We start from the raw sequence: 26,096 nt of genomic DNA on the forward strand, positions 1-26,096 counted from the left end.
TATTTGGTGTACGCCAAACATGTCCTCTTTTCTGGTGTCCAAATAATTCAATTCTAGCCTCATCTGTCCATAGAACACTATTCCAGAAGTCCTGGAGTGTATCTACATTCTCTCGGGCAAACTTCAGTCTGGCCTTGATGTTTTCTCCTTGCACACCTCCCATGCAAGTTAAATTTGTGCAGTCTCTTTCCGATTGTAGAGGCATGCACTTTCATATCAACAGTAGCAAGAGCCTGCTGTATGTCCCGTGATGACATTTTAGGGTTTTTTGAGATTTCTTTTAGCATCTTGCAATCTGCTCTGGGATCAACTTGCTTGGACAGCCAGACCTGGGCTTGTTGGCAGTTGTTTGGAAAGTCCTCCACTTGTACAGTATTTTCCGGACTGTGGAATGGCTAATGTTAAATTCTTTTGAGATCTTTTAAAATCCCTTACCAGACATAAGCTGCTACAATCTTCTTTCTGAAAGCCTCAGACAGCTCTTTTGATCTCACCATGGTGTTCACTCTCACCGCAGCAGTCATGAGCACACCAAACTAAATATCTGAGGTTTAAGTAGGGCAAACCTCCTTCAAAATGCTGAGTAACGATGGTCTAATCATGCATTCTTGATGTGATACACCTGTGTGTGATTTGAGCTACTTTTAGTGGGAGGGTATGTGGGGGTATCCTAATTTATTCCTCATTTTTGTGGATATCTTTTGTTTCATGAGTAAATCAAAGAAAATTTTTGTTGTTTACTTGCAATTACATCACTTTCGTTTCTAGAGATAAAAGATTTTAATACATTTTTAAATTAAAAGAAATAATTTTAAAAAGACAGGCAATCTAAGAAAGCTAACAAAGTGGGAAAAAAGCCCAAGAGACAGTAATTTCAAGAACTGAATATTCCTGCTTTAAAAACACTTCAAAAACTAATATAAATTTGGGAAATACAATTTTTAATCATTATGTAAAATCATTTGAACAAATCATGCCACTCGGGTTATTTAAATATGAACAATAAGTTTTGTCTTTAGTGGTCAAGTTTCTCATTTCAAGAATGCAACAGAACTTTGTTAAATATTTTACCTCTGTGAACTATGTAGCATTTCCGAGGTAAATTCAGCAAGTACCAATATTTATTCTGTACATTTTGCAAACTGTATCAGAACTATTTATGAGAACTTTTAAATGGCCCCTTAAATTCCTTTGAATACTGGCAGTAGTTGTAAATCATTTTATGCTTACTGGCTCCAACTGTTCCAGCTTGGCAGGGATGCTACAAATTACCTACTTCAGGAATGTCCTAAACAATGATTCAGCAGTAAATCAGTCGACAGATATAGTTTGCAAATTGCTGCTCGTCAGACACAGAAGGTACTTCAAGCCCAGAGTTCATGAACTGGAGTGGCAGTGTTTTGCAGTAACCCTATACTGAATTGACACATTTCCTTACAGCACCTTAACACTGTGGAACTGAATCTTAGAGCTGGTCAGAATCCTCTCACTACATTCCTAGAATAAGAACCATAAAATCTGTTTTATTCTATTGGGATCTTGTCAGGTACTTGTCACCTGTGTTGGTCACTGTTGGTCCCAGTATGGCAATTCTTATGTTCTTATGTACATGCCCAGTTACTCAGGATATCAGACACTGCTTGCTTGGTCAACAACAAAAAGTCCCAAGCAAACAAGATAAATAAATAAGGAATCAGATATATTATTTCAGCTGCACAAAGCATGTCCCAGGAGTGCATGTCAAGGGGAACCTCCAAGGAACAGCTGCCATCACTGTATAAATGTCTGGGATTTTTGCATCTTGAAATAAGTTAATTTACTGCTAACATCAGATCACTTGTTGGTAGACGACCTAGTGTACTGATTTTATTTATCTGAATGAAAATTGTTTTCAAAGGTTTTGTGTTACACAGTCTGCTTGAGATCTTGTTCAAGCATTTTATTTGCTTCAGGCTTTATTCTCCCCTCCCTTTATTTTGTCCCTATTTGTATTTGAGACACTTCCATCTCCTTTTCCTCACTTCCCCCTTGTTTTTTCTTGCAACGGGCTGCTGATAATGTGGATAAAAACACAGCTTGTGCTTCTCAAGCAAATGAATGTATAAACACTGTCTTAAATATAACCTAGATTTCCATAGGGCTTTCCTCAGAATTTTAATCTTAGAAATATTTCTGGCACCCCTCATAGATATCTGGAGGCCTACACCAGTTTGTAACTACACACAATTTTGATAGCTACCAGCACCAACTGGTGTGTATAAGAGAGTTCAATATCCACGGCAATAAAGTTCAAGCTCATCCATGCCAGTGAAGAAATATTTACAAAAATGCAAAAAAGTAATTTTCTGTCAATTTTTTTTCTCTCTCATCAATGTGGCGACACCACACTGGCCATTGCAGATGCCATTTTATTTACAGAATGAATACAGCAGGAGCCATGATTCAACCCTGTTTTAGCAGGGCATGATCCTTCAAACAGTGAAAGGCTAATTTAGTCAGCCCAAGCTTTCTCTAATGAGACTTGGAATAAAGATGCAGATTAATGCAAACTAGGATCCTGGTGTTAATTATATAGACCCTTATCTGTTCTAAAGCAGACTCACCAACTTAATGCAACTCCTACTGATCTGATTATCATCAAATTGAACCAATCTCCTGAGCTACTTCATTTTCTAATGGCAAAAAGATGATCAGAATCCTATTTAAGCACATTGGTTTGCTACTGAAGCCACAGGTAGACAACCCAAATCTCTCATTAAAGAAAACAACAACAACAAACTGGGACAAGAATAGAGAGACTAAACCCTGCCGGGTCGTGGCACTACTTAGTTCCAAAATGAATGAGGGTCATAACTGTTGTATAACCATGCAGCAGATCATCCTTTACATTATTACACTCCCGAAGTATGAAATTCCCTGTGACTATTCTATCACATCCAATCTCTCCATTGCCAAAGAAGCCAAACAAGGGAACAGTTGGAAAATACTTCCTAAACGCATCTGCTTCCACATTCTTTTTGCTTTTGTAGTATTGTTGGCCTCTACCAACACAAGCAAACATAAAGCCAATGGCATTGTGCTCTGGAATGTTAGCTGCTTTCAGGCGCTGCATGCAGGCTTCTGCTGTCCTTTCATCATACACCTCCTGAGCCAACAGAACTGTAGCACCTTGGACTTTGGATCCACTGAAAGCTAGTCCAACCACACCTATGGAATCCCTGTTGCAAGTTTTACTGAAAAAAAAGACAAATGAGAAAGTGCATTAAAACCTGCTGGTAGATTTATTTCTCAGTGTTTGAATTGCTATTTCTTTGAGTTATGGGAAGATTAGGTTCTTACCTCAATCTTCGTTCCAGTATAAAGGAACATCAACCTTGACCAGTGAGTTATTCACCTCTACCTGCAAGTTTTTGCAGAAGGAATCATCTACAGCTTTTTAGCTCCTTGTGTCAATGGGCAGTCCCTATCGCCTCAATTCATACCAAAGCAGTTGATTACTCTTAAAAGAGGGGAACTAACAAGAAGGGTACGGGGAATTCCCCGACCAAGTCAAGTCTTTTCTGCTCTACAATGAAGAATTAATTAAAACCCACAAACTTTTTATTTTTTAAAATTCTTTATTCCTTTTTTAATCATTCAACAAGTGTACAAGAAAAATCATACATAGTCTCAGAAACAACACTTGATAAATCCATCAAGACAATAACAATTGTATATATATACTAGCTGATGCCCCGGCGTTGCACGGGTATTTAATTATAGCAATAACACTGTAAATGGATTCAAATAAAGATACTTTATAGTGGTGAATGAAATTATTTTTTTACAGCTTTATAAAAAGTACAATAATCAAATTATAATGTGAAATATTTGACAAAATGAAAACAATACAACTAATACAAAACTTGATTAAAAACAACATTTTTAGTTTCACCTCCAGGAGCAAGAACATATAAATTCTTGGGTGAACCCACCCTTGAGCAAGCAACATAGTGTTGTCCATGGGAAAACCAGGGGGATCTTAAATCCACTCCACAGTATGTAATAGTCTGTCCCTGTGATTTGTTGATTGTGATAGAGAATGCAAGTCTCACTGGAATTTGCAATCTCTTAAACTGAAAAGGAAGATGTGTTGCAAGTTTCGTTCAAATCGGGCAAGCCGTTTTTGCGTTGGCAGCTTTTTACATTTTTTCCATTGACATGAATGGGTGAAATCTGATTTTCTGTTTGTAGCTCCGCCCACGTGTGCAGGTGGGCCGCGAGACCCCCAGAACATATCACCCCAGGTAGTGAGGGATCTGCATACCAAGTTTCATTCAAATCGGTCAAGCCGTTTTTGCGTGATCGCGGCACATACATACACACATACATACCTCCGATTTTATATATATATAGATATAAACCCATAACCCACCCTCCCTCCCAACACTATTTTGCTTAATTCATTTTACCCTCTCATAAAGTGTACAATTATAAGAAACAACACTTAGTTAAACACTTGAAAAACTTATCATTATCCTCTATTAACTTAAAAGAAATCCTTACCCTCCCCTCCCTCCATCCCTATTATTAATTTTATTTCAACATTTTATCCAAACAACCCACAAACTTAATACCAACAAGGTAGGACCCAAAAAGCCACCTACCTGAGTGCAACCAGCACTAACATTTATACAGCTATTATAGGCTCTCCCACAGATACTGCCATAGAGAGCTATTGCATAACTTATTGAACTTGCTGGATAGCCAATAAACAATCTTCATACTCTTGGATATCTCAAGGCACACATTTGTGAAACATATTGTCGCAACCACGGCTCCTGATATGCGCAGCAAGCCGGGCTCCCTGCGACCAATACTGTCCCAGCATGTTTCCTCCAACTAAGGAACCCTTCAGGCTCTTCCCTAGGCAGTAGCCTATAATGAATAATGTCAGGTAAATAAATGACCACAGTGTACTAGGCAAGGAAAACACACACCCAGGATTGTACAAAACAAAAAGGTGTACTTTTATTTCTGACCCCTAGTATTATCAGCAGGTTGCAGTACTTTTCAATACAGTTGCATAAGAACTAAAATATAAAGCTTTGAGCCAACCTGGCCACACTGGCTTCACAAACTAACTAACAGCCTGGCTCTAATTCAAAACAAAAATCATACAAGAATTGTGGCTGGACTTTAGTCTTTCTATATCAGTCCTCTTCACCAGCCCTATATGGTTAGGATAGTCTTAGCATTACTCTCTTCCTATGAAAGAGCAGGAGAGAGGAGTGAACAAAATACTTGCTGTATGAAAATAAAGCTTTACAAAAACTAAAAAAGGAAAATGCTCCAGAAAGCCTTGGACAGATTCTCCCCAGTTAAGAACAAAACCTTGGGAGAATTTTGTCAAACAAGTTAGTTCACTAACCTTGAAGCTTTCACACAGAATGCCTGCAGATAGGGAACTCATTCAAACGGGAGTTCCTCGTGTCTTATGTTTCCTGCAGTATCTTATCTCTAGTTAATTAGCCTCCAGCTGAACAGAGAGGAAGGAAAAAACAAACAAACGCTGGGCTTAGCAGAGCCTACGTAGTTTGGAATGTTACACAGTTCAAGGCAAAAGTCCAGGTACTAGATTTCTTCGGAGCCTAGCTCTGGGAAGCTCAATCAATTCAGGATACAAAACAAACAGACTCAAAACTTTAAGGCAAAAAGGTAAGAATCAAAAAATAGATAAACACTCCCAACCTTTTTCAGTTTGTGTCCATTACTTCCAGTCTCCCTTCAGGAATAAACGGCACATCAATGTCCATGGGTTCCCAGCCTTCTAGTTGCCTCTCAGCTGTAGTATAAGGCACATTTGAAATGTCCATCATTTCCCAATCTTTTCCCAGCTCATCAGAGTTCAGCTGGGGAGGCAAGCACTGCTTCCTGTGAGGCTATCCTTGCAGCCCCCTTTGCTCCTCCTCCTATATTGTTCTGAGTTGCCTCGCTTTAACTGGCTCTAAGCCACACCGCCCCAACCTGGAGAGGTGTAAGGGAGAAAGTTCCCTCTGCAGCTGTGACTGCTCTCATGTCAGCTTCCTGCTGGTTCTCTGCCTTTCTGGGATATGTAGTCTTTTAGCTTCTGAAGTTTTAGCTGAGCTAAAAGCAGGCTTAGCAGAGTGTACTACAGCTGGTCTGAGTTCTACCTGGCAGTCTCTGTCTAATTCATCATTACTAGTGCAAAGGAGGTCAGTGCTACTATAATCAGCAGAGCTAACCTGGTCAGCTCTCTTGCACAGGGGTTTACTATTCCTTCTACTCAATCCTGTGACAAAGCTAGTAGGAGAGCTAGATTTGTCACAATATACATGTCTGAGACAGGAAGCAGGCTAAATTGGAATAAGACAGGTCGGCCGTCAAGATTCATGTTCCTTTATACTGCAAAAAAGATTATTGAGGTAAGAACCTCACAATCCTGTGCATCCTTTAGAATTGCTCCTCCTTCACTAGGAAGTGACGTAGTCTGTAACCTGCGCTACCAGTGAATTTACCTTAGGACAAAGAAAATTCCGGCCTCAGACAAGCATATAAGCTTCTCCAGAAGCTTCTCTTAGGGTTGACTTTTAGACAGGCTCTGAAAGCCTGAAACCCTTGACCCCACTAGCTCCTCATACGTCTTCGGGGGGGGGGGGGGAAAGAGGGGGGGGGCGCAGCTGGTCCCTCTGGACCAACACGGGGCCACTCAGCCTGCACTCAAAAGCTTGATAAATCAGGGGCAAGATGAGCTCCCATGGAATGCACCCCGAGCTATCCTAAATGTTAGTACAGGCCAGCTAGGTAAGTGCACTGCAAAAGGGTTCTCTCTCCCCCCCCTTCCCTCCCCAGCTATAGATCTTTGAATTAGAGGCTGTATCTTTTCCCTGGCAGAGTTGTCCCAGAAATCCTGGGAACCTCTGGGGCACCATGAAACTTCGCACTTTGGATTAAAACCTGAAAATAATTTAGAACTGTCTAACTTTTGAACAGGGGTCCAGAAACTTCTATGTAACAAAAAAAAACAAACCTATGTTTGTCTCATAGATGCTGATGCTGTACATCTCATCCTCCAAGTCCAAATTCATGGCCATTCGGGCAGAAATATGCTGCTTTATCTCAATGCTCCAAATGTCTCTAAGACTAAATCTAATAGATGCTGGCACTGTCATCTAGACATTGAGACACTGGATCATCTGTTGTTCTAGTGTCCTTTGATACTCAACTTTTGGAAGTCAATATACCATACTGGAATCATCAATTCCATTGACATATGAAGTAGACATATGTGGAACATTAATGCATATTAAGTCCCCCATGGACCGCTATAAATGCCGGCTTTTCCCAATTATGACTGGGATAGCTATGTAGATGGTAACTCGTAATTGGAAAAATTATGATCGCCTCAATTTTCCTTTTTGGTGGGCGAATTTATGCTCTAGCTATAGGTATGAAAAAATGAATGCTAACATGTTGGGCATAGTAATTTATTTAAACTGGTTTGGGGCCCGTTGACATCTTTTATTACTTCATTATAGTTGTCTTTAAGTTTTGTTTATTTCCACACACATCCAGGAAAGGGTGAGAGGGTAGGGGGAGGGGGGCTATTTCTATCTTAATCTTAGCCCTTTGAGTATATACATCCAGAGTGGGTGGGAGGAGGGTGGATTTACATTACTATTTTAAATAGGGAAAGGTTATTGAAAGAATCTATGTATTTGTGTTTTTATTGATTAGTCATTGGGTGGGTGGGTGGGTGGGATAAAATGGTTGCTCATGTATGTCTGTAAGATGAGTGAGTGGCATAAAATGGTTGCTCATGTATGTCTGTAAGATGAATGTGTTTTTATTAATTTATTCTATGTTTATATACTTGTGTATTGCACTGTTAATATTTGGAAAATCAATAAAGAATTAAAAAAAATAAAAAACAAAACCTGAAAATAATAAATCAATTGCAGAGCAAAAGACACCTTCTCAACTCGCTTGCAAAAGGAAAAAACTGAGGCGATGGGGGACTGTCTACTAACACAAAGAGGTGGAGCTGAAAAGCTGTAGATGATTCCTTCTGCAAAAACTTGCAGATAGAGGTAAATAACCCACTGGTCAAGACTCATGTTCCTTTTACAATGGAAATTTTGTTGTTTTTCCTGTCTTGATATTTGGAATATATTTCCAAAATTTTATAAATAAAAACTGCTGATATGAACCTAATGTGATCAGGTGAAAAGGTATTTTTGATATGTAAACCACTGAGATCTATGCATTAGCCTTATGCGATATAGCAAGTTTCAAATAAACTATAAACTGGCAGAAGACAGAAAACAAAGCTGCTTTACATATAATTCTGGCTATGGTGAGATGGTTCAGAACCTGTTGTGTGAATGCCCATTGCTATAGACTATTTTCTAGCTTGGGATCTAAAGACGTAACTTGTAGTTTTCTGCCTCCAAAACTTGGAGTTTGTAGAAGAACTTGATCTACTTTACATTGGTGCTCTCATATACCTCTCCTTATTCCATTACTCCATCAGAAGCATTTCATTAAATATATAGCAAGTCTTAGAGATGTAGATTAAGCAGTTAGTTAGACTCATCAATAAATGAAGCATATTATTGCATAAACCTGTGTGCCTCCTGAGATTCCAAGTATGCCGCGGCACATTGAGAAGGAAGAGAGGCTCCGTCCAGCTGACTTGCTTACAGGATGTGACTCTTGCCGCAAGGTACATCCTGTAGGGCCAGAGGTTCTCAACACGTGGTATGGTTCCGGCACTGCTGCTGCTGCATACCTCCCGGGACTCCTGCCTTCCTCGTCTTCTCTCCCCACCCCCGGACCAGCAGCGGCAGCTCTGTGTGCTTTTAATTTTGCCACATAGCTGCCGCTAGCATTAGTTTAGCCACCATTTCATCAGGCAGCCTTGAGGCCCTTGCTAGGCTGGCCTGCTTTGATAATGAAACTTCTTTCATCAGAGGCAGGCCAGACTAGCAAAGGCCCCAAGGCTGCCTGATGAAACAGTGTCTAAATTAATGCTAGCGGCAGCTGTGTGGGGAAGTTAAATGCACACAGTGAGCTGCCGCTAGAGAGAGCAGGAGTACTGCTGGACAGGGGAGGAAGAAAAGGGAAGGGAGGAGAGGCACTGCTGGACATGGGGAGAGGGAAGGGAAAGGGAGAAGAGGTTCTGCTGGACCTGGCAGAAGGGGAGAAAAAGGAAAGATGCTGCACATTGGAGGGGAGGGTGAGATGGTGCATGGGGAGAGATCATATTGGTTGTAAGGAGGGTTGGGGGAGGGAAGGAAAGAAAATTGTTGTAGGAGGAGTGAGAGTGATGAGAGAGGGAGAAATGGACATGGAGTGGAGAAGGAGAAATGGTACATGGGGAGAGAGCATGTTGGATTGGGGGATGTCACTTGAGGGAAGAGGTAAGGAGATAGAGAGAAAGCATGCAGGAGGCAGAAAGTGTTGGATTCATGGAGAGGGCGAGATGGATGGGGAGGACAGAAAGGAGGGAAGGAGAAATGTCACATTCGGGGGAAGGGGGAGAGGGCAGAGAGTGAAAAGTTGGGCTCATGGAGAGAAGTTGGTTGGGGGAGGGAAGGAAGACATTTGGTTCAAAATTTCAGAAGACTGATGGACCAACGTGTCTGAGATGGAGTCTGCTGGTCCAGAATGGAGCGATCTTCGCAGTGAGTTCCCCAGTTCTGTAGGATGCCATTTGTCATGAGAGAGGTCCATTCCTTGATCTGAAAAGAGGCTTGCCCTGCCAGAAAGCCTCCTCCTGGATCTACCAGCACAGACTGCGTTGAGCCGGTGCCATCCAGGAAGTGGCATCTGAAAGGGAAGATGATGCGAGGACCATCGAGAGAGAAGCGACTCCTGTAGAGAACGCCTGTGCGCTTTTGCACCGGGCACTGCGTCCAGGAAGGCTGCCAAGTGATATGCCGAGTGATATGCACATGCCACGATGGAGGCTACTGCAACAGCTGTGATGCTGAAAGAAGCCATCAAAAGCCAATTTTTTTTTTTTTTTAAAAAACAAGGGCCATTCTGCAAACCTGGGAGTCTTTGAGCCTCACACCTCCAACACTAGGGAGAGCCGTGTGCTGGGCAACTTGCGCCACTGTGGAATCCACCTTTGGCTGCTCATAATGCAGCTTAAATTCAGGAGCCACAGGGTAAATCCTAGACACAGCATTAGACAGCCAGAAAAACACTCTTGGCTTTATCCCATTGCGCCGCAAGCAGGCTCGCGAACTCCGGATGCACCAGAAAAAAGGGAGGTCACAGCATTATATTGGCTCATGACCAAACACTGCCATGCAGAAGGCTGAAATTCTACATGGAGCTCCTGCAGGTTAGCTCAAATGAGATGTGGACAGAAAACACACATCTGGCTGGCTCTACAAAGGTCCAAATTTTCTCAGTGAAGCAACAGTCCAGCTCCATGGAAACTGCTTCCTTTCCTCAGGCAGAAGCCCACTCAAGGGGTCTCACTGCACCCAAACCACCGAAAATGAACTTTTAATTGCAAAAAATAATAAAAAGATGCAGAACAGATCAGAAAGACTTCTGCACGGATCGCTTGCAGAAATTGCAACTGTAGGGGGTTCTCTCTCTCTCTCAGTAATAGGAACAGCACATGGGGAAAAAAGTGAGGATTTCTGCAAGTCCCAGCTTGCACGAATGGATTAGACCCTTGCATATAGAATCTGGAAGGGACATACCAGAAAGTGTGATGGTAAAAGCCTAGGTAAGGTGGGTATTCAAGGAGACAGATTGATGGGGATGGATGTCTTCGGTGTTGTTGCCTCGTGTGGGAATAGGGCCAGTGGAACACATTAAGTCAGGTAAGCACTGCAAGAGAATGGCGATGTTTGGGGACACTGGGGTGCCACATTTACCTTGCTTAGTGCAGTATCAAGTCCATACTTCAGTACTGCACATCTCACCCCTTCCTATAAGAAGTTGTTAAGAGAGGACAGAATGTGGCAGCACTGTTGTATGGGCCTCTGGAGGAAAGCCTTGCGTCTGTGCTACTGTAAAGAGGTTCCACTGGGTCTTGGAGCTGTCTTGACCTAGAGCTCTGGTGACTTCTTGGGTGGCCTGAGTTTGGGCTTGTAGAAGAAGGCCTCTTGCAGTGGCAGCAGCAAATTGGAGGGGAGGGAGGGGGAATGGCACCAGCAAGAGTGCAGAGGTGCAGATAGGGTTACCAGATGTCTGGGAAAACCTGGATATGTCCACGTTTTAGAGGACTATCTGGGTGCCCAGAGGGATTTCCAAAACCCAGCAATTTGGTTTTGGAAGGCCTGAGCTCGGGGCCATGTCCGAATGTCCTCTGCGCATGTGCATGTCAACACGATGACATCACATGCATGCGTGCGACATCTGCACATGAGCAGGACATCTAGATACAACCCTGAGCTCAGGGAAGGAGACATGTGGTTTGTGTGGGGGAGGGGTCAAGTGTCCTCTTTTTTTTTTTTAAAAAAAGGAAATCTGGTAACCCTAGATGCAGCCAACCCTAGCTCCATCCCTGCATGGGAAGATTTTTTTTTGGCTCTCCTTTAGCCAAAAAATTAGCAAAGGCCATTGCTGTATGGAGAGGGTTAGACAAGTCTTTCTACCTCACAGAACAAGAGGAATGAATTAAAGGATACAGAAATTCCATGGAGACACACTTATTTTTTGAAAAGCATGCAATGCTTCAAAGATTAAAATCTTCATTTTTACAATTTTTGGAACTAATCTCTGCTCCTCCGCAGTATCATTCATTATTAGAAAATGAACAGGGAAAGAAAAGCAGTTTTAAGAAGCTTCCTGCATTAACTGAAGTTAAGTCTCTGACTTAGATCCTTCTCTCTCACTCATCCAGTCTCTAGTCTATTGGGTCCATGAGCAAGTTAACTGCCGGGCAATACCCTCTCTAGAAGTTTTAGCTTCTAAATGAATTGTAAAAGATATACCAACTTTTCTGAGGTGAATGAAGATAGACTATCCACCTGTCCACCTGCAATAATGATGTTCTTTTCATTCAGTGGGTCGATTACTTGATGAAGAAAGCGATTGGCTCCTTGTTTATGGGTATTGTAGCCAAACATTAGGACAACACGGAGCTCTGGATTATTCTTAAGGCCTACAAATAAAAGCATGCAGTTAGAAGTGGTATCTGTTATCATAGGAATTAGGCAGTTTTATAAAATCAAAAATTTACAAATCCTTAAATACATTCCAGCTAAATTTCATTAGTTAAAAATGGATTCTCTTTCTTCATTGAGCATAAAGGATGCAGATATACCCAGTGATCAAAATGCCAGAGCTGAAGAGTGAAGCCTTACCTGATAATTTCCTTTGCTTGAGTCCTGCCAGACTAAACTAGACTAATGGGTTATGTCCCCCTATCAGCAGATAGAGGCCGAAACATCATCATCAGTATAACAGAAATATTCCCAGTACATCAATGCCAAACTAAAGGAATCTTTGTACATGTGGAGCCCTTTTGCATATAGAGACAGAGGGCATGATTAATGTTTTGATGTTCAGGCCTCAGACACTGAACACATCAATTAAGTGGGTTAGAGCCCAAGATGGTCTGATTACATAGAGAGCTTTTCTTAAAACCTTTCACATGGCAGGGAAAACGGACAACGCTAAATCAAAGGGCTCAATGGCCCAGGAAGCTAGAGTGGAAAGTAGCCCAAACACAAAATGCTCCCAGGTTAGAAAAGAGGTCAAAATCGAAGTCAACAAAAATAAACCAAAATCGAGAAAAATAATGGAACATGATAAAAACAAAGAATTATGACAAAAAGTCTATAAAAAAAATAAGCATGGGAAAAAATAAGAGAGTTGAAAAGTTTGACACACTGAAGAGAAAACCAAAAGATACATTATCAGCTCTGTGAAAAATGAAGAACTGATGGTCCAATGAGCCGACATCGGACGGGAAGGTACTGGCGCACAGTATGGACACTGCTTAAAAATTTAATGCGACTGTACTTGGTAGTGTCCTTACTGGGCTCCATGGATGACATTATCCACATGTGAGAATATTATGCCTGCTTGTCCTCAGAGAAAGGATGAAATATCTTTCATCTCTAGGTCATCTCTTCAAACCCTGCTCAGATGGAGAGCGGTCAAAAGTTTTATTATCTAACCAAAATACTGTAATTTGCGTGATTTGGTTTTTTTATTTATTCAATTTTCTATACCGTTCTCCCAAGGGAGCTCAGAATGGTTTACATGAATTTATTTGGGTACTCGAGCATTTTTCCGTCTGTCCTGGCAGGTTCACAATCTATCTAATGTACCTGGAGCAATGGGGGAATTAAGCAAATTGCCCCGAGTCACAAAGAGCAGCATGGGTTTGAACCCACAACCAATGCACCACACTCTCCCCTGGGAGATAAGCTTATACTTTTAACTGCTCCAAAAACAAAAAGGTATTCACAGCATAACTAAACCTCATTACTAGAAGATGCTTTTTACCTGTCAGCCTCAGTACAGAGGTCAGGACTGCAGTAAGCAGATATCGTCAACAGAGTCCTCTGAGAATATGGCTGAAACATGAGCAAGGCCCACTGCCACTATTGTTCTTCTATTTTCAGTGCCAATTGTCAGCATTAGTGTGCTGGAAGGTCCAGAATGCAAGTAAAGAATTCTGGGATTTTATATCACACAATCTGACTCTGGAGAATGTCTTCAGATAGCAACATATGAGCAGAGGCCATTCAGTACTTGAGATTAACAAAAAACCTTTTGCATAGTACTAGCGAGTATCCTGCTTAGCCCTGGACTTCAAAAGATGTGATTAGGACAGGTGCTTAAGGAATTCAGACACAGAATGGCTCCAGCTACCAGTTCTTCAAGGGTCACTCCTCTTGTCGATTCAGAGCTATTGTTTCAAACAGATACCAAATTGTGACAGAGGAAGATACTGCAAGTTACTATTTTTAAACCACATTCAAACCTATAAAGACAGGGCTTCAATCCCTCTGCCTCCTCTTCTCTCTTGTTCCTTCCTCTCTGCCTCGTCACACCTATACACCCAACACAGGCTCTTTCTGCTCTGCTCTCATGTACCCACATACACCTCTCCTCAGCCATTATCAGAAGGACAGGCACATTTTCTTATATACCCGCAGAAGCAGCTCTAATTTATACTCTTTATTTGAAAAAGTCTATTCCTACAAAATTTTCATTATCGTCATTTTTCTATTTTAGTTCAGTCAATTAGATTGTCTTGCCTAGATTATTGTAATGTTATCTACCTCAGTATCACAAAACCTGCCTTTATAGATTGCAGCTGATTCAGAATATTGCTGCAAAATTGATCTTTGGGAAACGTAAATTTGACCATGTGACTCCGTTGGTCCAGAGTCTTCACTGGCTCCCAGTTTATTTCAAAGTTCCATTTAAATGTGTTTGTGTTGCTTTTAAAATCCTATATGGAATTCTTAATCCTCTTATTCCTTTATCATGGAATGTTTATAGATTCTCTTTTTCAAGAGGCAACCAACAATTTAAATTATCCCTTCCTTCCAGTAAAGGGATTAAAGGAGTTAAGATTTTCAGTCAATCTTTGATTTTTAAATTTTCCCAACTTTGGAATGATCTTCCGTCTCTTTTAAGGAGTTCTGGTTCGTTTCAATTTTTTTGTAAAACTTTAAAAACTGTTTTATTTGCTAAACATTTTGAAAATTGATCTTCTTGAAATTTGTTTCTATTTTTAATGGTTCTTATCTGTTTAAGTTATCTATTGTAAACTGAGTCGAGCTTTCATAGAATGATAACTCGGTATATAAAGCCAAGTATTAGATTAGATTATGCACCACCTGGCTCTTGTCTCATCATATTACTTCTCATTGCCTCTGAACCCAGGACCCAGAATACTAGAAAATATAAAAACTCAAAACATTATATCTGGAGGCTCCTCTGGGAGATACAAAATATTACATCAAATCAACCTAGCATTTCTTAAAACCATTAAATTAAAAAAGTATACATATACATTGTCTGAAGCATTCAACAAGGTGGCTCCAATATAGCTCTCTATGTGATTGTTTATATCGCCTCATATAGGCACAACTTAGGACATTAGCAAGAGATAGATCAATTAATTATAGAAAAACATGAAAAAGTGCAACTTGCCTGCTTCTGATAGCTTGCTTTCATCAAATGTTTTATTTTTTACATCTTTAAAAAAGTGAAAGTGTTGTATTTTCACCCCATCAATCTTGGGAAACAATAGCGCTAAGCCAGATTCTCCATCTTCGATTTCCTGAGGTCGACTACTACGCGATGCCATTGGTGTAACTGAGGAAAAAGGCAGAGGATGCATCACAGAATGTAAACTAGATTTTCTATTGTCTTATTAATGGCTTTGTCAGTGGCATCACAGTTATGCATGACAGACTTTAGAGAAGGATGAGTGGTAGTTATCATTTATGAGTTACAGATTAAACATGACAGATTTCATGTTGGGTAATAGTGGCTATGTATGGCAGATTCTAGGAGGGGACTCAAGCTGTGGTAATGCGTGCCAGCCTTTAGTGGATGGTGACTATACATGGCAGATAGCATGACTGGGTGGAGGGTGGGCAGTCACTAAACAAGCAAAGGGAGCAAAGGGTGGAACTAGTTAGTGTCCATGGCTATGTATGGCTCAGGGGATGAAAGGGAGCATGAAGGACCATGGTAATGCCTAGCAGAACACATGATAACAAGATCTATAAGAGGTTAAAAGTTGCAGCTTGTTGACAAGACATTACTATAAGGAAGGCATTCATTACCTGCACTAAAGTTATCACAAATTATACCACACACACAAAGTATACAATTAGTTCGACAGTGGTGGTGGTGTGTAACCATTTGAGAGTTTGAAAACATTCAACATATTTATAAATGATCTGGAAATTGAAACAAGGTGATTAAATTTGCAGATTACTCTAAACCAGGGGTGTCAAAGTCCCTCCATCCAGTCGGGTTTTCAGGATTTCCCCAATGAATATGCATGAGATCTATTAGCATACAATGAAAGCAGTGCATATTCATTGGGGAAATCCTGAAAACCCGACTGGATTGCGGCCCTCGAGGAGGGACTTTGAGACCCCTGCTCTAAACTAAGTTGTTAAAACACATGTGGACTGAAAAACTGCAGCAAGACTTTATGAAACTGTAAGACTGGCCATTCAAATGGCAGAAAAAAATTTAATGTGGACAAATGCAAAGTGATGTACATTGGGAAGAATAATCAGAATTATAGTTAACAGGGTGCACCTTAGGGGTCAGCACCCAAGAAAAAGATCTGGGTATCATTGTAGACAATATGCTGAAACCTGCAGCAGCAGTGGCTAAAAAAACAAACAGGAAGCTAGGAATTATTAGAAAAGGGATGGTAAAATAAGATTCAGAATATGTTACTACCTTTGTATCACTCCATGGTGTGATCTCACCTTGAGTGTTGCATTCAATTCTGGTTGCCATATCTCAAAAAAGATACAACAGAATTAGAAAAGGTTCAAAGAAGAGCAACCAAGATGATGAAGGCAGGGGTAGGCAATTCCGGTCTTCGAGAGCCAGAGCCAGGTCAGGTTTTCAGGATATCCACAATGAATATGTACGAGATGGATTTACATGCACTGCCTCCTTGAGATGCAAATCTATCTCATGCATATTTATTGTGGATATCCTGAAAACCTGACCTGGCTCTGGCTCTCAAGGACCAAAATTGCCTACCCCTGGATGAAGGGAATGGAACTTCTCACATTCAAGGTAAGACTAAAGACGTTAACGCTCTTCAGCCTGGAAAATTGAAAGCTGAGGGGAGATATGACTGAAGTCTACAAAATCCTGAGTAGTGTAGAATGGATACAAGTGTACACATTTTTTACTCTATCAAAAACTACAGAGACTAGGGGACAATCAATTAAGTTATAGAGAAATACTTTTAAAACCAATAGGAGGAAATATATTTCTCACTCAAAGAATAGTTAAGCTCTGGAATTCTTGCCACAGGATGTGGTAAAAGCAGTTAACATAGATAAGGTTAAAAAAGGTTTGTACATGTTCCTGAAGTCCATAATCTTCTATTGAGGTGGACATGTGGAAAGCCACTGCTTGTGCTGGAGTTGGTAGCATAGAATGTTGCTACTATTTGGGTTTCTGCCCAGTATTTGTGACCTGGATTGGCCATTAAAGAAATAGGATACTGGGCTAGATGAACCATTGGTCTAACCCAGTATGGCTATTATTATGAAAAACAATTAATTGAGCTAAAAAGAAGATTAGGTTCTTACCTCATCATCTTTCTAGTAGAAAGGCATACGAGTCTTAAACCAGTGGGTTATTCTCCTTTACTTGCGAGTCTGTAGAAGGTTATCATCTACCTTTTTCTCTTTGTTCTGCCTCCTGCATCTCTGGGCTGTGCCCCATCTCCTCAGTTCATATTAAAACAGTTAACAATTCCTATAAGAGGAGAGATAAGGAGACAGGAAACAAGGTACTAATTGACCAACCAATTCTGTTCTGATCTGCAACAAGTCAAAGGCAAGTTCAAGTTCAATTTATTTGATATACCGCAGAATATAAACAGAAGTTTAGTCTAAGTGATTTACAATAAAATCAACAGGGAGAAAATAATTTCTAAAATAATAAAACAATTACAAGATGTTAACAACAACAACAAAAGGGTAGAGGATTAGGTATGTTTACAATTTTTGTATTCAAAGGAAAAGAATGGAGAGGGAAAACACAAAAGGGAGATGGGACTTCGATTGAAAAATAATGAAATTGATCCATCCAAATGCCAAATTATGCCAAGTTAAAAAATAGGCTTTTAGCTAAGATTTAAAGTTGTTTGGTCCTACGGTAGAATGGAAGAGAATTCCATAGAATAGGTGCCATTACTGAAAAACAGGAATTTCTATGAATATCTATTAATATATGCCTGAAAGAAGGAACAGCCAAAAGGTGTTGCTGAGTTGAGCAAAGTGGCCTTTGAGGAGAATAAGGAACAAAAAACCCCAAAATAAACTAGGTAGAAATAAAGGAAGACCACTGGTCTGAATCTGAAAAGAGAGAACACTGAATTTATAAGAAGTTCTATAGAATATCGTAAGTATATAGTCAGGCATATAAAGAGGGTTAATATGGTCAAACTTAAGAGCTTAAAGTGCAGTATTTTGAACAAATCAATGCCAATATACCCGAGAACAAGGTGGAAACGAACAAGCCACCTACCCGAGTACAACCAGCATTAACACTTATATAGCTCTCAAGCCTCTCGCTTTTCTCATTGGAATGGAGAGATCAATCAGTACTCTTTGGATCTGTCTGACAACGGACATACACATCTGGAAATACATACATGTTTGAGACAACTAGCAGGCTAATTGGAATCTGACAGGGCTAGCCATCAGGACTCATATGCCTTTCTTCTAGAAAGAAGATTATCGAGATAAGAACCTAATCTTCCCTTCTAGTGCAAAAGGCATACAAGTCTTGAACCAGTGGGGCAGATGAGTCTGCTGCTGGCACAGAGGACCCACAAGTGATGTCCAGCTGTGCCACTACATCCACCCTATAAAATTTTGTGTGAGTGTGGACCACATAGCCGCCTTTACAAATCTTCTCGGGCGGAACTGCCTGAGCCTCTGCCCATGAAGAAACCACATTCCTTGTAGAGTGTTCTCTCCCCCCCCCAAAATTGGTGGTTGCCTTCCACACCCGATGTACGCTGAAGAAATAGCCCTGCAAATCCATCTTGACATGGAAACCTTAGAAGACTGCCCTGTCAGGCGGCTAGTACTCATTAGTAAATTAAAAAAATAAAAAGATCCAAGACATGAAAATCATTCATTGCCTCGAGATAATGGAGATGAACTCTTCTAACAGCTAGTATGCCAAAACTTTTCGCCTTTGTCTTTAAACCTGTGGCTAGGATCACGGTCAGTCAGACTTTCTGATTTACGTGGAGTTTGATCTCTAAGAAAGAACTCAGAGTTTAGTTAAATTGGGAAATCCAAGATGGCTGTCACAGCAGGGTTTTAGCACCAAAAAAAGGCCCAGGAAAGCTAAATAAACACACAAAAAATTCAACAAATGTGTTTTTGGAGGTGGGGGATCCAAATACCAGCCCCCTAAACCTCTAAACTTCAATCTGTAGACCACCCTGATGTCTCCCACAGGCTACAATAGCCTGAATTCACTGTTATGTTAGTGCTGTGCCCATTTCAGCTCAAACTGCAGCTGGACAATGGAGAAAAAAGCTGCCTCAGACATACAAGAAATTCCACTCCAAATGCTTGTTTCTTTGGGCTGCCAGTCAGACCCTAAACGAGCATGAGATCTCGGATCCCAACAGCTCCTCACACATCTTTTGGAGGGGGAAGAATGCAGCCAGCACTCGCTAAAGCCCTCAGGGCTGACATGGAGCCACACAGCCTACGCTCAAGCTCCTGTAAAAAGCAGCAGCGAGCCATGTTTGCAGGGGAATGGTCCCCAAGCCACCAAAGTATTAGGGCAGGCTGGCCAGGCAGGTCCTTTGTAAAAGGGTTGCCCTCTTAGCTACAGACTTCTGACCGCAGAGTCCGTATCTTCGCCCAAGCAAAGCTGTCCCAGTCAAACCGGGAACCTCTGGAGCACCATAAGCCTCACAGTTTGGATGAAGAACTGAAAATAAAAAATCTAAATCAGTGCAGATCAGAAAGACAATTTCCAACTCACTTGTAGAAGGAAAAAACAGAGGAGATGGGGCACAGCCCAGAGATGCAGGAGGTATAGCTTTTGCATTAGAAATGACCATTGTGATAGAGAATGTGGTGAATGCCATCCCATGCCTAGGGACCTTTGCTTTTGCTTTTTACTGTACTGTATGTCTCCTAGGAATGTATCAGTTTTTATAACAAAAACAAAAATGGAAGAACAGTGAAAAAAATTACTCATATTTGGGGGCAAGTCACAAAAGATTTAGCTTAACAGAAACTAAAACAGTTTTTCATATCTATAAAACTTTACAAACCAATGTGTGCAAGTGCCACCAATAAGCATTAATTTAATTTAGAGATGAAAATAAACAATGGTGGATTAAAGAGAATGACTCCTTTAATCTCTTTGGTAGAGCCCTTTTATATAAGCACTTTTATAAAATCTATATGTGCCTTTCAACTAATGTAATGCCTGACATGGATGAACCTTGACAGAATCAGCATTTAACCGTTTAGCAGAGACTGAATTCCACTGCTAACTGGTTAAATAAGTGAATAAAGGCTAGATGCACTAAAGATACCGACTGAATTGCGGTTGGCTGATTCTCTAGCAGCGATTAATGTGCTATCAAGTTTGCATGCAAACGCGACTGATCAATCGCTCAGTGAGCCACTGGCACATGCGCAGAGCCCTAATAGCAGTGAGAGCTTCTTTTTTAATGGCACAGATGTTGTGTTTGTGTGTGTGTGTTACACACAATCTGTCTCATTAAAAAAAATAAAAAAGCCCCCCTCCGTGCCAGGTACCCCCAAGCCACCATCCCCCCACTCTGAACCCCCCCAATTGGCAGAAGGGATGTCCAATCCCTCCTGCCACGCAGAACACCCCCGCGCCATGGTCCCCCCCTATGCCAAGCACCACGAGCCACTGCCCCCCCCTAAAAAAAAAAGGCAGGAGGGATGCCCCATGCAGAACACTCCTGTGCCATGGTCCCACTGAACCACTGCTCCCCCAACCCAAATAAAATGGCAGGAGGGATGCCCACTCCCTCTTGCCACTGGATGGTCCCCCCAATCCCTTCTGAATCTCACCAGTACCTTTTTAAAAAGTTGGAAGCTAGAAGTCAGCTCTGAGGCTCCTGCTTCAGGCTGCCAGTCCTAAATGACGGGCCTTCCCCTCCCCGGTGCAGCTGAATATCAACAGAGCACTGGCCTGCTGTGACATGTTGCACTTCCTCTTATTGCAAGTGCTTCAGGCAGTTTAAAATAAAGTTGAAAAATCAATTCAACTGTATCTTTTATCCATAGTTCCTAGCTTTTTGGAACCATTTCAAAATGATAATGAAAAACCTTACCCATGCTGTATACAGTATACTGAAAAAACTGAAGAGCAGGGGCACATACTCAGGGAATGCAAGGGTACAAGATTATCATAGATCAAAATCCTGCAGCAGAAACAGAACAATTATTTTTATTGCACCTACCTACAATTCCTGGTGTGACCACTCCCAGAACTTGACACTGGCTCGGGAACAAATTTTCCAGTACAGATGCTATTTCTGAACCATTTTTCTTCCTTGCTGCAAAATATTAAATGAAAAATTAAAGAACATTTTACATGTAGACACTTTTTAAAAAAAAAATATATTCTTTATTCATTTTTAAAACTTACAATAAGTGCAACAGCATATAACATCAATTTATACTTAAACAACACAGCAAATACAACAAAAGAGGCAAGCGAGATGTCTTAAACCAGCTAAACACAGAGTTTATTAGTCCATAAAACAGTTCAATAGAGAGAGAAGCCTCTCTTCTACATGTGCACAAGGAATTTGTTTAACACTATGAGCATATAGAAGAAATATTGCTGAATCAGAAGGGAGGGGTGGGCATTCCTTGAACAGTACTCAATAACTGTATGAAAACAATACCTACAGTCAAGAAAAGTACAGAATCTAATAACTCTGCATAACTAACCATAAGAGCTATTGCTCAAAAAGCTAATCTGAGCTTGTTACGTTGGGGGCGCGCATGTGAGAGGAGGAGCCAGTGCCCAAATATGGGCAATTGTAAATAGAGTCAGGGGTCTGGGGAATAGTGGTAATGGGAAAAGTAATTAAGGGTGGAGAGACAGGATGTATGTGTAAAGGGGTCTGATAGGTTGTGAACTGTCTTTGCTCTATCCAATGAGCAGAGAGGTAGGAGGGACTAATAAAAGTATGTACTAACTATATATTGTGTGACCATATGAACTTCTGTGTGCCATTTTTGTGCAAATTGGACATCCTTTTTGGCCAAAAAGAAAACAAACTAAATTGTATTACTTTACCCAAAGTATCCATAGAGTCTTTTCCTACCGTGGATAGCACTTTTATCACAGCAATGACCTGGGAAATTTAAAAATCTGATATTTTTCTTCCTAATTTGATTGTCCAGATATTCCAATCTATATTGAATTCAATCTTTATATTTTATCCGAGTTGTATCACAATTTTCCAAATCAGCTACCTGGTTCTTCAACTGAACTAACTTGGAAGCATGCAGACTCTGGGTCTGAGCCTGAGTCATGTAGAAAAATCTACATTGTATTTAAACGGAAATGGAAGTACCTGAAGAGATCTGTCCAGAATCTGTAATGCTTCCCACACAGACTTCATTGTAATTTCTGCCAGTATATTTAGCACCCCACTTTCTCCAGAAGGCATTTGAGATGACCTCCCTATTTGTGAGCTACAACAACAGCCTCCTAAACTCATATCTCAACTGCTTCACATGGGCCCCTTTTAGAAAGAAACGGTGGCAATTCCTATGCGGCAAATGCGATGCAGCCCATTCAATTCCTAGAGGCTGCATCGCATTTGCTGTACCAAGACTCGCTACAGCGGCTTTGTAAAAGGGGCCCATTGTGAGGAAATGGAAGCAGGATCCCCTCCAGCAGACACAGCAAAAACAAGGCGTTGACACATCAAGCTGAACCTTGCTTCCTACTGTCGATGCACTTCCAGACCACGAGGGTGGCAGGAGAAGCTCAGAGCTTTATGAGACCCCTTCCATAAGCTCCATGCATGGAGCCATCCAAAGTTCCAGCTGCTGTGCCTGGTTGCCGAGGCTGCAATCCTCCAATGATGGCTGCCACAAATGGAGTGTGGAAGACTGGACCAGAAGGTAAATAAGGGTCGTCTCCTTTCTTTTTCCCATCGCAACCAGTGCCAGTGGAAAGAGCAGCTGTCTTCCTGCCCACCTCTTCATGGCACCATCTTGACCGTTCCTTCTATTTTGCGGCACTATATGCTTGGAATAAGACTTCCTGAGTCGGTACGCCAAGCTTGCCTCTGGCTGTATTCAAATCTAAGCTAAAAGTCCACATTTTTGAGGCTGCTTTTAACTCTTATTCACTTATAGAGTAGTACCCTTGTCTGTTTTAATCATTTCCACATAAGTAATTCCCTAATATTTGTCCTGTTTGTCTGTTTTGAACGATTGTACGCTTTGTCAAGCAGGGACTGTCTTTTACATGTTTCATAGGACCTTAGCGTGTCAAGCATGTAAACTGCAATTTTGGCTTGGTGAATGTATTCATCAAGCTACATTTTACTGTTCTTTTCGAAAATTAGTCAAGTCTTCTATGTTTGACAAATTTATTACTTCACTTGGTATTCTTAAGATTGTAACCATATTTTTAAACTTTTTATTGTATGATTTTATCTTTATGGTATGAATGTATTTCGCTGACTGTCCAGTTTCTCTTGGTGTAAACCGCCTAGAACTTTTGGTAATGACAGTATAAAAGAATAAAATTATTATTAATGTACAGCACTGTATACATGAGAGGGGGAATTACTAGAACTAGTTCCTACAAATAGTGAGTGTTTCTGACAAATATCCAAAAGGCAGCCTTTTTTCAATGGAAAGGAGGCTCTAGAATGAGGGGGTCATGTTAGAAAAATGAAAGGGGAGAGATTCAGAGGAAGTAAGTGGCCTAGTGGTTAGAGCTACAGCCTCAGCACCCTGAAGCTGGGGGTTCAAACCCTATTCTGCTCCTTGTGACGCTGGGCAAGTTACTCAATCCTCCATCACCCCAGGTACGTTAGATAACATAACATAACATTGTGCTTATTGACCATGTAACCAGAAGTTCAACGCGGTTTACAAAAAGTTATAAAAGTAAACATGTTACATGAAATAAGATAATTCGTTAAACAGTCAAATATTTAGAAAAAAGATAGGTCTTCAATTGTTTTAAAATGGCCATAGGAATGGGTAGTAAGCAACAATATTTGGAATTCGTTGTCATGAAGAGATGCCAAAGTATGATTTAAAAATTTCTTATTCCTGCAACCCTGGACAAATGGAAAATTAAACAAAGGATGAGTTCTTCTACTATGTCTGTATGATGCTAAAGAAAATCTATTGACCAAGCAAGAAGGAGCTGTACCATAAACAGCCTTGTAACAGAAACAGCCTAGTTTAAACAATTCCCGGGCCTCCATTGGCAGCCAATGCAATTCGCGATAAAAGGGTGTAACATGATCAAATTTCTTCAGGCCGTAAATCATTCTGACCGCTGTATTCTGTATTATTGTAAGTCTTGCTAATTCTTTCTTGGTGACTGTCAGATAGATAATATTACAATAATCGAGAAGACTCAGTAGTAACGATTGAAGCAGTAAATTCAAAATAAGATCTAATTATTCGCAATTTCCATAATGTGAAGTGGCATTTACACACTACAGCATCTACCTGAGCTTGCATTGTAAGATGCTGGTCTAAAATAACTCCTAAAATTTTAATCGTTGGATGAATTATATACTGAGTTAGATAGATTGTGAGCCCACTGGGACAGATAGGGAAAATGCTTGAGTACCTGATTGCAAACTGCTTAGATAACCTTAATTGGCGATATATAAATACCTAATAAATAAATTAACTTAAGGAAATATTTCTTTACAAAAAGGTTGATGGATACATGAAACCTCTCAGTGGAGGCATGAACAGTACAAGAAAACATAAGACAAGCACCAAGGATCTCCATGGGAGAGGAAGGGAATGTAGAGTTTTATCAGGAGTTTTCTCCTGCATACTAATTGTAAGGAGGCTATGTTAAATGAGATAAAAAATTAAGAAATAAGTGAAATAATTCTATCTCCAATGTCTTCCACTGTTTGGAAAAGCCCTCAGCATATCAGATCCCTATAGAGACACAGATAGGGCCCCATGTTCTTTATCTGTTATCATGTTCTCTTGTTACTGATTGTAGCCGATTGCCTAGGAGCCAGTGATCATCGAATGCGGTTGTCCAGTATTACAGCACTGGTGGAAAAGAATTAAGGTCCTAAACTTCGTAACTCAAGGAGTCCTTAACTGAGCGGAAAATGCTAGGAGAAGTAGAAGAAGAGTAGGCAAAAATAAAGAATATCTTATAAGGGCAACAAAATTTATTGAAGGCAGCTATACTCATGCTACACTATGCACAAGTGACAAAGGCTTGGCCATGTAAGTGTGCATCAAAGAGAGCAAGAAAGGATTTTAAAATTGAGAGACAAAGCGGTAAAAAAGGATAGCAACATTTAAAGAAATGGAAATGTTAAGATGTTAAAAAAAAGAAAACGAAGGAGAAAGGCACTGCTATAGAATCAAATTTGCTTGTGGATTACAAAAGGATGGCAACTCCTGCAATACAATACAATACTATCATACTTATATGCCGCTTATATAGTTAAGTTAAATGCAGTATACAAATGAAGAAAATAGGTAGGCAGAATATGTGGAACAGGTAGAGGATTTTGTGGGGGACTCTTTAGTGTGGCATTGAGATGGTATATAAAATTTTTAAAAATTGTAAATTGTAAAAAAACTAAGACATTTTCTTGGGAATTGCAGCATTTAACCCTTCAGATTTAAAAGTGTGATTATCAACATTATACATCTCTCTTATATAGTGTAGCTTTCAGATTCTTCCTGATAAGAGTTCTTTTGCATTTGACTCATCAGATTTGATGGGTCAATTTGTAATAATAGGAAGATGTCGTCAGCATAAGTTAGTTGTTGTTCTCCGTTTGTGAATTTGATTTCACCAAGTGAGTTCATAAATAAGTTGAATAACATTAGAGATAGAGGGAAGCCCTTAGGTACGCCACAGAAGGATCTCCAGCTTTGAAGAAGGTGTTGTCTTTCCACACAACGCATTCTATATCGGTTAGGAATGAGTTAAACCAATGAAGAACTGATCCTCCTATTCTGATTTCACTGAATTTCAACAAAAGATGGTTATGGTTGAGATGTCGAATTGTAGTACAACTGCTTGTTTTTCTTTATACAGAGACTGCTTATTTGTTGTTAGTTTGAGAAGTAATAATTCAGTGCTACGTATTTATACTGAGTTGGGTGTGG

At 40.5% G+C, this 26,096-nt stretch overlaps 1 protein-coding gene across 1 annotated transcript in view; it reads right to left on the reverse strand.

The window, feature by feature from the left end:
• Positions 1-517: 517 nt before the first annotated feature.
• FBXO22 (F-box protein 22) overlaps positions 518-26,096 on the reverse strand; it is a 34,437-nt gene continuing 8,858 nt past the window's right edge. Inside the window, exons 4-7 of the mRNA XM_033920680.1 lie at positions 21,188-21,283; positions 15,148-15,312; positions 11,968-12,133; positions 518-3,233 (exon numbers count right to left, since the gene is read on the reverse strand). Coding sequence (XP_033776571.1) covers positions 2,822-3,233; positions 11,968-12,133; positions 15,148-15,312; positions 21,188-21,283 — 839 coding nt within the window. The 3' untranslated portion in view covers positions 518-2,821. The remainder of the gene's footprint in view (positions 3,234-11,967; positions 12,134-15,147; positions 15,313-21,187; positions 21,284-26,096) is intronic.

The sequence above is a fragment of the Geotrypetes seraphini genome, chromosome 14, assembly GCF_902459505.1.
Source record: "Geotrypetes seraphini chromosome 14, aGeoSer1.1, whole genome shotgun sequence".
Taxonomy (NCBI): domain Eukaryota; kingdom Metazoa; phylum Chordata; class Amphibia; order Gymnophiona; family Dermophiidae; genus Geotrypetes; species Geotrypetes seraphini.